The 14,027-nt window shown below is 45.8% G+C and overlaps 1 protein-coding gene across 4 annotated transcripts in view; it reads right to left on the bottom strand.

Annotated features, from left to right (window-relative positions):
• IDUA (alpha-L-iduronidase) overlaps positions 1-14,027 on the bottom strand; it is a 68,398-nt gene that overhangs the window by 2,736 nt on the left and 51,635 nt on the right. For all 4 annotated transcript variants that reach the window (XM_061634984.1, XM_061634992.1, XM_061635002.1 and 1 more), the window contains 4 exons: positions 8,185-8,306; positions 4,368-4,493; positions 1,770-1,846; positions 771-871 (listed from right to left, as the gene is read on the bottom strand). In XM_061634984.1, coding sequence (XP_061490968.1) covers positions 771-871; positions 1,770-1,846; positions 4,368-4,493; positions 8,185-8,306 — 426 coding nt within the window. The remainder of the gene's footprint in view (positions 1-770; positions 872-1,769; positions 1,847-4,367; positions 4,494-8,184; positions 8,307-14,027) is intronic.

Raw genomic sequence — 14,027 nt, 5'->3', positions numbered from 1 at the left:
AATACTGCCCTGAGACTGTGCCTGAGTCTCCTCCTTACCGATTACTATGTACTGTCTGGGTGCACTTACAGGCCACAACCCCCTTGTATCTTTCTGCCTTTAAAGACGACAGCCCTGGGTTGCTTTTGGATACCTGCTGCTGTTACACTATCCCTTCACCGCTGCCACCACTGATACTGTTCCCAGGTTTGGTATTTGCTCTGCCCACCCTTCTGGTCTGTAATATCCCAGCCAAGGATCAAGCGTGATGTTAAACCAAAACTATTTATTTAATAACACAAGGAATAAACAAGATTACTTTAAGTTCAGTCAACATGTGTGTGGTTACATATAATAATTTTTTTCTTTATATCTCTTAGTCTTAAAACCTGCCTCACTACCCGCCTAAACACAAATCCCTCCCTCCAAAACCCAGATCCAACAGCGATCAACCAACCAACCTCCAACTATCATTCTCTCATTTACACCTTCAACCACCCAGACGCTCAGCCAATCACAACTCAGCATTCTTCAACATTCCAACCCATGTACTCCCCCCCTCACTCACTCTACTTACCACACTTACACTATACTTACCATAATTACTGTACAACATTTACAGGGGCATCACAGTAGCAAACAGGCATCTCCATCAACAAACAAGCAAACATTACAATTTCAACAAGGTTGCTTCAAAAACTGAAGCTGCAAATTTAAAAAATGTTGCGCAGAAATGATCTTAATTTGCATTGGTTCTAAAATTAAAAATAAAGAAAGACACTGGGCTTTACCTGGGCTGTAGACGAACTTTGTAAATATACTGTCTTTGATACTGATCTGATGGTATACTTTCCCATCCTGTGAGAATACCACTTCAAATCTTTTCAGACACCTATGAGGAAAAAACAAAGAAACCACATCACAGGGGCTTGTGAGCTTTTGGCCGATATCCTGCAAGGAAAGGAACTTTTTCAAGAAAATGTCAGCTGAAACTGAAGACATATATTCCAAACCCATTTATTCTAAAGCAAAGTTAAGCCCAATGAGCATGTACACAGAGTTATCTTCAGTTCATCCTATGTCAGGTGTCCAACACCCCTTTCTATAAACATAATGATCATCTGATAGGGTACTATCTGCTGTATCTGGACAAAAGGCTGTCTTCAACTTGAGACCCTACTTAGTGATTACTTTTGTTGGAGAACCTCTTTGGGTAGAATGATGGTGGTACACCAAGCGCACTTCAAGGTCTATTGGCTGATTCTTTTACCACAGATTCTGCTCCTCTCTTTCCTTTCCTCTCAAGTTCACTCCTTCAGTTGTGAAAAGCTCAAAAGATTCAGGAATTGTAGATGTAGATTAGGAGGCAAATATCGCTCAACTCCAATCCTTTGCCCCAAACCACCACATGGCAAACAGAAGAGGAGATAAAATTAACACCCACTCTATACTGTGGGGTTGGGGAGCCTGTGGCCCTCCAGATGTTGCTGGACTATGGCTTCCATTATCCCCAACAACTGGCCATGATGTCTGGGGCTGATGGGGACTGGAGTGCAGTAACATCTTGAGGGCCACAGGTTCCCCCACCCTGTTGAGACTGAGGGATAGGTGAGCAAGAAACAATTCATCAAGGGTGTGGGAAGAGTTTCCAGCCTGTAACTCATCACAGGGTCCCAACTTGTAAAATGTATAATAGCTGATCAATTGGTAATATTGTTTACACTGGAAATGAATAAAATATTATTTAAAACAGATACAGTTTTGCATTTCTTTAGACTCGAGTTACCTACTTGGAATCCACACAGCTGTCATCCCACATTACCAGAACTTGTCCATTTGTGAGACCGATGAAGCGAATGCTACTCACCTGGCAAGAGACAGGAACTCAAGGTAAGCACAGCACGTATGTAAAGTATGAGCTTTTAAAAATCTTATTTTACATATTTGGATCAATTAAAACTTTGAGGAGAGCTTAGAAGCAGATCAATGTGCCTAAACAATGAGGCTGCTAGGAATGGCCAACCAGCTGGGGAAAAAACAAGCAAGCAAGCAGCTTGACTGGTTTGGGGGACCTCTGGGAAAAGTGCTGGTGTTTTTTAAACTCGCCATTCTGGGCTGGTTGCTGAAAGATTGTAAGTAAAAGTCAGCAGCGGCATTTTCACTCAGTGCACGTGCTTGAACACAAGCATGTGCAATAAAGAGCTGGGTTGTTGAGTTCACACCTGGATCATCATTTCACACACTGCTGTGCGAGAGACTACAGCAAGAGTGAGGACCCTTTGGCCTTCCAGATGCTGCTGATAGATAGATAGTTTTATTACGACCATATGGTCAGCAAAGAAACATGATAAAACAACACATTTTAACAACAATATAATTCAATAATATTGGATACAAGTTTAGAAGATTATTGTTAAATGAGATGTTGCTGAACTACAGTTTCCATCAGCCCCAGCAAGCATGGCCAGGGATGATGGGCACTGTAGTCCAGCAACATCTGGAGGGCCAAAGATTCCCCATACCTGGACCACAGGGTGCATCTTGTGCTTTCTCTTTGGCTCCTCACCTCTGTCTCTTAAGGCGAGACAGGCAGGGTGGCGGCGGCAAAGCAATGCAGCAACCCGAAAGTGGCAGCTGTGAGAGTAGCTTTTACATCCACCATCCGTGTCCCTGTGCAGCAACTTCTTTCGACCAGGGATGCTTGCAAACAGAGCTGTGCTCGCCTCTACCTGCCTCTAAACCCAAGAATCCCCCAGATAAGGGAAGGTGGTGGATGCTTCCAGGGCCTCAGCTAGTATCTGTTCCTGCCAGGGACTGGGACCACCAGTCTGAGAATCCCTGGACTCTATGTGTCTTGTTTTGACTGGAGAGAAGGCCTCACAGCATTTGAATCAAGTGCTCCCAAAATTATGCAAGGGTTTAATTGGAATGCTTGCAAAAGCTTAACCCCTTTTGGGCACTTCTCTAACTAGAACTGGTGCAGGCTCAGCCCATGACAACTGCTGGTATCAATCTATGGCAGCCACATGAAAGGACACAATCCACAGCACAATGCCCAGTGCAATCTCTCCCCTCTCCTGGCTAGAGCATTACCAAAAAACAGAGGGAAGATCACAAGTTTTGAGCACCAGGCATTCGGTTCTAGGCTGTGCTGCTCCTTTGGCAAACACTTTGCACCCCTCTTAGAATCATAGAGTTGGAAGGGGCCTTGTAGGCCATCGAGTCCAACCCCCTGCTCACAGCAGGAAGTCCACAGCTAGAGCATCTCCTGCAGATAGCTGTCCAGACTCTGCTTGAAGACATCCAGTGAAGGGGATCCCACCACCTCCCTAGGCAGTTGGTTCCATTGCTGTCAAGAAGTTCCTTCTAATGTCCAATCTGAATCTACGCTCCTGCAACTTAAAACCATTAGACCTAGTCCTACCCTCTGGGGCAGCAGAGAACAAATCTGTACCCTCCTCTATGTGACAGCCCTTCAGGTACTTAAAGAGTGCAATCATGTCACCCCTCAGCCTTCTCTTCACCAGACTGAACATGCCAAGTTCCTTCAACCTTTCCTCATAAGACTTGTTCTCCATACCGGCTATCATCCTCATCGCCCTCTTCTGGACCCGCTCTTCTCACAGACATGCTTGTTTACTATGCGTAGAAATATTTTTTTCATGAGATGGCCTTCCATCCTGAGAGCCCCCACCTGCAGCCAGAAGGGATATAACTGAGACACGATCAAACTGTCTCAGGGAGGACTAGGCCTTGCAGGCCAGGCTTTGAGAGTGGCCAGCAAGCAGGTGCTTCCCCTCGCAGCCTCGACAGCTGACAGCTCCTCTAAAGGGAGCGTATTTGTAATAGGACGTGGGTAGAGAAGAAGCATCTGGAGGCTTGGGCACTTACACATTCCCAATATCTCCAGTAAATAATTACTGTAACTGAAATAGAAGTGCATCACATTGTTGTGGGGAAGACTGGGACCAGGTGACCTGTATGCCTGCTCAGTCTCCTGTCCAGGTGTGAACTGTTGATGGGCAACTTCACGGTCCCTCCTTTCCCTTCCCATGACTCTTTGTCTTTAAATCAGACTTCACACAGAGGACTGTCCTTTGTAAAGCAGGGCACATGGCCACCTCTGGCATCTGGCGCACAGCAGGGCAAAAACCTCCTTGTACCACATAACAGGCCACAGTTGCTGATGAGAGTGGCTAATGAAAGCAAAAGAAGGAGCCAAAAATATTTATCTGAAACAAAATGAGTTCCAAGAATCTGCAAGCACCCAAACTCCAGTGTCATAAGCTGGGCTCAGGAAAACAAATGAACAACAAGAAAAAATTGTTTTGAATCTGAATAAAAGTTCCACACACGAAAGCAAACCATTCATAGGACATTGTTCCCACCTGATTGGGAGCAGACAGTGGTTTTGCACAGATATGGACAAGGAAGATAGCTGGAACCGGCAGCACTTGTTTAAGCATCAAGCTGCCTTTTGCTGGAAGTGGAAATGGCCCTTTCACCACTGGGTCCTGCGAAATAAAATTAAAATGCTGAATGGCACCCGAGGAGTAGCTTTTCTGGAATTTATCAATATTAACCATGGTAATATGCTTAATATTGTCCAGGGTCCAGTGGACACATGATGCAGTGGCAGTGTTAAAGCACATAGCCTGAAAGGGAGCTCACCCAGCAGTCCCAAGTTAGCAATGCTGTGCTTTCTGAAAGGAGAGCAGAAAAAGTGTAATAAAGGTGACTCAAAGCCAGTTTTTTCCTTCACAGGGAAATGCGTGCACATTTAGCTCATCATGTCAGAATTCAAAACCTGTAATGTAAACTTTTGTGGGAGAGAGCTGGGCTTCACATACTTGACTTCAGCTCCACAATGCAGTACTGTCCTTGCAGATTTTACATTCTGACACAATAGTTTTCATATTTATTCCTCCACAGAAAAATGAGGCTGTCAGAATCATTATACTTAATTGTCCAGTTTATTTATTTATATCCTATCCTTCCTCTAACAATCCCAGGGTAGTATTCATGGCTTTGATCCTTCATGTTACCTTCACAACAATCCTGTGAGGTAGGGTAGGCTGTGTGTGTGTGTGTGTGAGAGAGAGAGAGAGGCCCAAAGTCACCATGTGAGCTTTGTGGCTTGAGGGGGGATTTGAACCCTGCTCTCTCCAGTTCTAGCCCAAAACTCTTAACCACTACACCACACTACCTTGGCGCCACAGGATTTGCAGCACTCCGAGTTGGGAAAAAAATCACAGTTGATTAGCCTCATGAGATCCAGGGGGAAGCTCAGATAAATTGCTGTGCCATCACTATGGAAGCACTTATTGGGGTAATGTGATGTGGCTGGTTCAGCATGGCCTCACAATCTTTGTATCACAACAAAGGTCTGGAGGAGACAGATTGCTGGTAGATTGATTGGTTGGTGGGTGGGGGATGTGGGAGAGCAGCTCTTGGACATTCAGAGGAAAGAAACGGGTTCTGATCGGGCTGGAATGCCAGAAACACAGTAACTTGGACTGAAGAACTAGTGAGCATACAGCCCATTTCTAAGCATGCTCTGGGTGTGATTTGCAGTGGAGAATTGGTAGCCTAAGACGGGGTTGAGCACACCTTCTGCCTCACTGATTTTCTCCTGCAATTCTCCCTGTCCCTATATTAGAGAATATGCACTTGCTGAATAACTTATAGCTCTTCCCTTAGTCAAAACACCCCCTCCCATTAACTTTGAAAACATCCACTGGGCAGCGTTCAGATTTCCTTGAAGGGGACCAGTGGGGCACAGATTCCCCAATGTGCAGGTATGTGCTTACAAAGGAGAATTGGGGAAAATTCAAAAGCAAAACAAAAGGGTGGCCCTTCCACTGCTCTTGTTTGTTAGGATATTCTTACAACAAATATTTATGTAGCATCCTCAGTGTACTGTGGAGTCCCCTCTACAGAAAAGGTCGATCCAGCAGGGAGCCAACATCTGGACAGGATAAAAGGGAGGAAATACATTTTGCCAACTCCCATCTCTTGGGTACTCACAAGGAACTGGAGACCAGAGGCACAAGTGGTGCGTAAGTAGAAAGGGGGAAAAAAGGGGGTGTTAAGAGTCATCTCCTTCTTTTTAGGGACTCCTCTGTGGTCCTAGCTACACTACAAATGTGTATCAGTTTCATACCAGTTTAACTGTTGTGGCTTTCTTCCAAAGTATCCTGGGAACTGTAGTTTGGTGAGCGTGTGCTGACAATTCTGTCAGAAAGCCCTAGCTTCTGCCTCCCCTCCACCCAAACTACAGTTCACAACATTTTCTGAGAGGAGGGAATGGATGTTATTGCAGTTTAAGTCTGTAATGTAGAGTAGTCCTGTGGTTATACCACATTTAGCTGACAAAGACAGAGATAAGTTTTAGCAGAGGAAAGGGGGAGGATTTCTGAGGAGGGCGAGTGGGGGGGACGACAGTTCCTGCCATAATCTAGCAGACAAGAACCACAATCAAGATCTTCTCCCTCTTGTACAAATGCATCACGCAAAAATTCAAGGAGGGTGAGCAGAAGCAGGGCCAGCACTACTGTTAGGCAGGGTGAGGTGGCTGCCTCAGGCTGTTGATTTAGGTGTCATAAATGACAGCAAATGGTTAAGTTATTTAATTTATTATTATTTTATTTTTAGGGAGGAGGGTGAAGCATTTGTGGGATTTTATGCCTCAGGCATTCTACAAGTGTATAGTCTGTGTATATCTGCCCACAATAGTTGAGCTGTACACACCAACAAGCGAACACTCTTTCACTCAAATGTTTATACATGTGTAGAAGAAAAAGCTAAAGTGTGTAGCTAAGAGGAAAAGCTAAAGTGCTTGGGGCTTTCTTAATTTAGAAAACAAAAATGACTAAGCGCAATCTGCTTACACTTAGGACTGAAGCCTAAGTCAGGACATGATAGTGATTTATAAACTAATAGAGGTTGTGGAGAGACTAGAAAGAAGGAAGTGCTTTTGGCCTTGTCTCACATAAGAACAGCCTGCTGGATCAGGCCAGTGGCCCATCTAGTCCAGCATCTTGTTCTCGTAGCAGCCAACCAGATGCCCATGGGAAACCCACCTGAGCAAAAGAGCACTCTTCCCTCCTGCGGTTCCTAGCAACTGGTATTCAGAAGCATATTGCCTCCACCAGTTTACTATTACTGGAACTTGAAGGTCACCCACTGAAGCTTAGTGGCAGTAGATTCAGGACAGACGGAACTCAATGACAGCTAAACAGAACTTCCTCTTACAGGAACAGTGTACCTATTAGTCCCCAGCGTTGGGTACTCAAAACAGAAGAATGACTGTCACTGGCATGTGAACTCAAGAGATATATCTAACTGGCTGCTGTTGGAAACGGAATGCTCGACTTGGCGGATCTTGGTCTGACCCAGCAGGGCAGCCCTTGTGATCAGCAAGGAGCGCCAACTCTTTGAGGTAAGGGATCAAACCAATACCACCCAGGGAAGTGTGGGGAAACGGGACAGAGGGAGAAGATGGCCTGAGAGTTCTTGAGGAGGAATGTGCACATTCAGCCTATGGAACGGAGAATTGGTGCTTTGAGGCCCCTCCAGACTAGTGTTTCATTGCGGGTGGATTCTGCAACATGTTCATGACACAATAATAGTGCGTTAGTGGCCTTTTCCCCTGCTTCATTAGTTGTTTTGCAATGCTTTCCCAATGCTACCACATTATTGCTGTCCAAAGGGACTAAAGCACAACAGAAGCAGTACAAAAATAAACCAGAATATTTGCGGTATCCAAAGTTATGGGATTTCAGGAAGGAGTTATGGGATATGCACTGACTGGAAATGAAGCAGTGTGACTGCCCCAAAACGTCTGCAGCTACAAATAGTATTGATAGCAGGATCACAGGTGACAGCCCTGGTAACACCGTGAGTATAAATCATCATGAATGAACAATAAAAAAAGAAGCCTGGAGAGGCCCTGAGTAGACTTTAACTCTGCAGGAAGGAGAGAAAGCCTACTTTGCCTTTTTTCCCAAACTTTACAGTTATGATGAGCTATAATCCTAAGGGAGAAATCTTACCCACACCCACTAAACATAGCAGGGCTACTTCCAAGAAAACATGGATCGGAACAGGGATGCCTGGCTGCAATTCTGTGCACATTTACTCAGGAGCAAGCCCCACTGGATTCAGCCAGATATAACTTGGATTGCATGTACAAACACATCATACCTCAGCGTCTCTTATCTGCTCCAGTTGCTTCACAGAAGGAAAATCAGGAGCTCCCAATTTCTTCCACTCCAAATATGGGTTGGTCAGGTAGTTGTCCAAGTAGTAAGTTACGTACATAAGTTCTTTGGGAAGACAAAGGGGCAGTAAAATGAAAACTCTGATTTTAGTTCAACATCAGGTCAGAGACTGTGGCTTTCAAATAGTGTTCTTATTTACCACAGCCTAAGTTTTTACAAGGTCAAGAAAGGCTCAGAAGATCACTGCTATGCCCCATAACCTTGGATAGTGTATCTTAGGGGGCAGTGCACTTTTTAAGGAATTGTGACTGAGCATCCATTTTTTCCCAATTCAAATGGCTTGCACGTGGAAGCCTCTCTACCGCGTACAAGCCCTGATGTTTGGCCTGAGATGAAAATGGTTCAAAATAAAAAATAAATCAGGGAGTGAATACAGCCTTGCAAATACATTTACACAAGTTGCTAATCTAGCAAAATTCTTACTAGCCTGTCCACCAGTAAATATCTATGAATGCAAAACTGTTCATTGCACTGAATTTCACAGGAATTGCTGCTTATAATCCATGCACTGCTGTAGCAGAATTCTTATGAAAAAAGAACAAAGACACAGAGAACCAGACATCACAGGGTACAGAGAGAGAGATTTTATGAAGTTGTTTTTCAGAAAGACTGATAGTTTGTAAGAACTCTATGAGTTATTGTGTAATGTGCCCCTATGTTCTACTGTTTCTATTCTGTATCACTAAAAATGCATACCTCCGGTCAGTGTCTCAGTGGCTTCCAATCTGAATTTGTGCTCCAGGTTCATTGCTTAAATTTGCGTCCACTGGGTGTCCAAAAGCGAGGATGGGGTGTCCATTTATAGACACAACTATTACTTAAAACATGCCTGGTTAGGGGGCCTACAGAGATCTGGGTTACCAGGAGTGTGATTCAAGGATCCAAAGTTTCCTGAGGCACAACCTGAGGTAGAGTATGCAGCAGGCCACCCTAATGAAGACTACATAACACCCGATTCTGTCCCTCAAGCTGGGGACAAGACTCTTCAACTGAGGAACTGGAGTTTGTTTGTTTATTTATAAAAATATTTGTATACCGCTATTTTGCTAAAAACACCAAAGCAGTTTAAAACAAGTTAAAAACAACAACAACCATAGGGAAAAAACATTAAAAATACAATAAAAACAAAGATCAACTGTTGCAAAAAAAAAAAGCATATTTTTAATTACCTGCATAAGCCTGGCAGAACAGAAAGGTTTTTAGCTGGCGCTTTAAAAGTTAAACCAGAGGTGCCTGCTGAATCTCTATTGGCAGAGCATTCCAGAGAACTGGGCCGATTACACTGAAGGCTCGACTTCGTGTCAATGTTAAATGACCCTCACCAACTCGGGGGACGTTCAAAGCCGTTCCTGCAGATGATCTCAGTGTTTGAGCTGGGATATAAGGGTTCATGCGGTCCCTGAGATTCCCGGGGCCTAAGTTGTTCCGGGTTTTGTAAATTAATATAAGGACCTTGAACCTGGCTTGGTAGCGGATGGGCAGCCAGAGCAGACATTTTAAAAGTGGTGTCACATGTTGTTGGCCTTGTGCTCCCATCAGCAATCTGGCAGCTGCATTTCTACCAGTGGGAGCTTCTGATCCAGGGCCAAGGGCAGCCCCACATAGAGCGCATTGAAGTAATCCAGCCTCGAGGTAACCAACGCATGAACTACAGAGGACAAGCTGTAGCTGATGAACCAGACAAAGCTGGAAAAAGGCCACAGAGATACTTGGGCCTCTAATGACAAAGATGAATCCAGGAGTACCTCTAGGCTACGGATCTGGTCCTTTAGAGGGAGCGAAACCCCATCCAGAACAAGTAACTTGCCTATCTCCTGGCCATGGGAACCACTTACCCAAAGAGCCTCTGTCTTACCAGGATTCAATCACAGTTTATTGGCCCTCATCCAGTCCACTACAGCATCCAGAGCATTTACAACTTCTTCTGATTCAGATGTTATGGAGAAATATAGCTGAGAGTCATCAGCATATTGCTGACACCTTGCTCCAAAACTCCTGATGATCACTCCCAATGGCTTCATATAGATGTTGAACAGCAGTGTGGAAAGAACAGTACTCTGCAGAACCCGTAGTGCTAGTGCCAGGGGGCCGAGGAACACTCACCCAGTGTTACTCTCTAGATGCAACCCTGAAGATAAGAGCAGAACCACTGTAATACAGTGCTTCTAATACCCATCCCATTGAGTCAGTCCAGGAGGATACCATGGTTAATGGTATCAAATGCCACTGAGAGATCAAGCAGAAGTAATAGGATCGCACTCCTCCTATCTCTCTCATGATAAAGATCATCCATCAGGGCAACCCAGGCTGATTCTATTCTGAAACCAGGTCTGAATTCAGTTTGTGATGGATCTAGATAATTAGTCTCATCCAGGAATACCTACAATTGCCCTATAACCACCTTTTCCACCACCTTTGCCAAGAAAGGGGTGTTGATGACTATAGTTGTTACACTCCATTGGGTCCAGTGTGGACTTTTAAAGAAGTGGACGCACCACCTCCTCTTTAAAGGCAGTGGGCATCATACCATCTCACAAAGATGCGTTTACTACACCTGTGACCCATTCAGTCACCCCACTCCAGCTAGCTTTAATAAGCCAGGATGAACAAGGATCTAATGAGCAGGTGGTTGGACGCATCACTGCAAACATCTTGTCCACATTATCAGGCCACATTAACTGGAATAGATCCCAGAACACTGGGTTTGACATTGCATTGGACACCTCGGCTGGCACTGCCACAAAAGTAGTGTCTAAATCACTGCGAACCGACGACCATTTGAGACAGCACCAGAGTTGCCATGGAGGCCATGAACTCCCGAGCTGGACCTGAGGCAGCCTCAGCGTAGATGCTGAAGTCACCCAAAACCACAGTTCTGGGTTCCTCCAACACCACACCCGAGACAACCTCAGCCAGCTCGGTCAGGGAGGTGATTAAGCAGCAGGGTGGGTGGTACACCAACAACATCCCTAATCTGTATATTTGGCCCATTATCAGATGCAGGCCCTCCAGTTCCACTCCTAGAGAGAGGGGTTTCCTGGTAATAGGGAGTGAACTCCTATGGACTACAGCAATACCTCCTCCCCTCCCCCCCCGCTCCTCCAATCTGGGTTGATGTCGTACTGGTCGACAGATTTGAGTCAGAGCTGGGATGCCCAACAAGTCTTGGTGATACATGCCAGATTGGCCTGTTCATCCATGATCAAATCATAGATCAGCATGGTTTTATTAAAGGCCGACCTGGCGTTCAAGAGTAGAACCACCAGACTATTGGGGACCATGGCAGAGCATCCATTAGTATCACGTGTAGGATATCAGGTGCAAGCACTTATCATCATCCCTCTGACGTCTCCTTCTACCATGCCTACCCTCTCCTTAAACGCTGAGAGAAATTGCACAACAACCCCCTCCTTCAGTATTCTCCCTCCCAGACGCATCGTTGAAACACTCTGCTAGAATAAAAAAATAATAAATATACCAGGCTATGAAGACATCAATTCACAATAATGAGACCACAATACAGTCTGCCCTAGATATACCCCCTCTCCAGCAAAGGGAACAAAACAAATAAGCAGGCATCCCACCCCATCTCTCAGCCGGGGCATACACAATCACTTCTCTACCCCTGTCTCCCACCCACAGGTTTTGAACTCTCTGGGACGCACCACTCAAAAAGCGTAAGATCAAATTGTGTCATGCACTTCAGCCTCTCACATACCCCAGTTGCCTGTTACATACAATAATAAAAAAGAACAAAATACCCACAGGTGGGGAAAGAAAGCAAAACAACCCTGAAGCAATGACCCCGAAGTGATGGGATGGGCCCCCGTGGGATGGGGCTCTACTATATAGCTCTGCTGCTGATAGCAGTTAACCGGCGGCAGCTGCAGAGTCCTCCGCTCCTTTTGTTTTCAGCTGCTCGACTGTGTGGTCTGATGGCAAGAGGCTTGCCAGATGATGGACGGCAACTGCTGGCAGATAAAAGGCTAGCAGGAGGATGAGGGGGCAGATGTAATTGCCGTGAGGTGTTTAAGGCCTCCCTTTCTCTCCCTCCCGTTCACCTTTACCACACACACAGCAAACTCTTGTAGGAGTTGACAGTTCTGCTACCTCACAAATTGCCCAAGGTTCAGTTCTCTGCAAGTTCCTAGCTAAAAAGACAGGATGCTTCTCCTTTAAGTGACTCCCAGCTCCAGGGCCAGTGTCAGCACCGAACATCCTCAGGCATCTGCCAGGGCCCTGGAAGGACCCACTAGTGATGCCTGTCCAGGACTCCCTTTATTTTATTGTTCTGATCTGTGGTCCAAGCAGCCCTGGGCGGCTGGGTGTTTTTTCACTATGCCCCAGAATGACATAACATGCAGGGGCTTTGTGAGGAAATTAAAATGGAGGCCGGACCCAATCACCTGATGCAACACACAGCATGCAAGCCCACCAAAAGGCCCTCTGCCCAGAGCCTTTCAAGTCCCCCCCCCCTCAAGCCATGCCCACTACCGGCATGTGGCCCTCGGAAGGTTCCTCAGAAGGGAATGTGGCCCTCGGGCTGAAAAATCCCCCTCCATTTTAGACTTCTAGCTGCCTTCAGAGGGTGTTTTCCTGTTCCCAGCACAACAACTGGCAACCCTCCTCTACTGGAATTATTAGCTGTGATCCTTTTGCCCCTTACATTTCTCTGACTCCTTGCCAGGTTCCCATTCCACATGAAGAAATATTGCATTCTTTCCTCAAAAATAACAGCCGAGGTGTCACGGCAGCAAGCTTTCTAGAAGGTGAATCCAATCACAGGCTTTCAGAAACAAAGAATCAGGGCGACAAGCCTGATTTTCATTGCAGGAATCAAATAATAATAATAATAATAAATTTAATTTCTTTGTCGCCTATCTGGCCAATGGCCACTCTAGGCGACTTACAACATTGTTAAAATACAATTAATAAAATACAATAATACAATATAAAAACAATACATCTGCAACAACAATATTAAAACTGGGCAGGAGGCATTACAGTTATAACAATTAACCCTCCCCAGATACCCCGAAGGCCTGCTGAAAGAGCCAGGTCTTTAAGGCTTTCCGAAACACATTTAAAGAAGAGGCGTGCCGGAGATCTTGTGGGAGGGAGTTCCAAAGAGTGGGGGCCGCCACTGAGAATGCCCTCTCTCTTGTACCCGCCAATCTGGCTGTTTTTGTTGGCAGGATTGAGAGAAGGCCCCGTGTGGCCGATCTTGTCGGGCGGCATAATTGGTGGCGTTGAAGGCGCTCCGTGAGATAAACTGGCCCGAAACCGTGTAGGGATTTAAAGGTCAATACCAACACCTTGAATTGGGCTCGGAAAACAACTGGAAGCCAGTGTAGGTCGAACAACACTGGTGTGATGTGATCTCGGCGGCGACTATTCGTAAGTAGTCGAGCTGCCGCATTTTGTATCAGTTGTAATTTCCGGACCATTTTCAAGGGTAACCCCACGTAGAGCGCATTACAGTTGTCCAAACGAGAGGTGACCAGGGCGTGTACCACTAGTGGGAGCTGATGAACAGGAAGGTAGGGTTGCAGCCTTCATATGAGGTGTAGTTGGTACCAGGCTGCCCAGCTCACTGCCGAAATCTGAGCCTCCATGGACAGCCTGGAATCAAGCACAACCCCAAGGCTGCGGACCTGGTCCTTTAGGGGTAGACTTACCCCGTTGAACTTCAGGTCAATGTCGCCCAACCTTCTCTTGTCCCCCACAAGTAGTACCTCGGTCTTATCAGGGTTCAACTTCAGCTTG

This window comes from Rhineura floridana, chromosome 1 (genome assembly GCF_030035675.1).
Source record: "Rhineura floridana isolate rRhiFlo1 chromosome 1, rRhiFlo1.hap2, whole genome shotgun sequence".
In the NCBI taxonomy this organism is placed as follows: Eukaryota; Metazoa; Chordata; class Lepidosauria; order Squamata; family Rhineuridae; genus Rhineura; species Rhineura floridana.
This window is presented reverse-complemented; position numbering and strand designations above follow the sequence as displayed.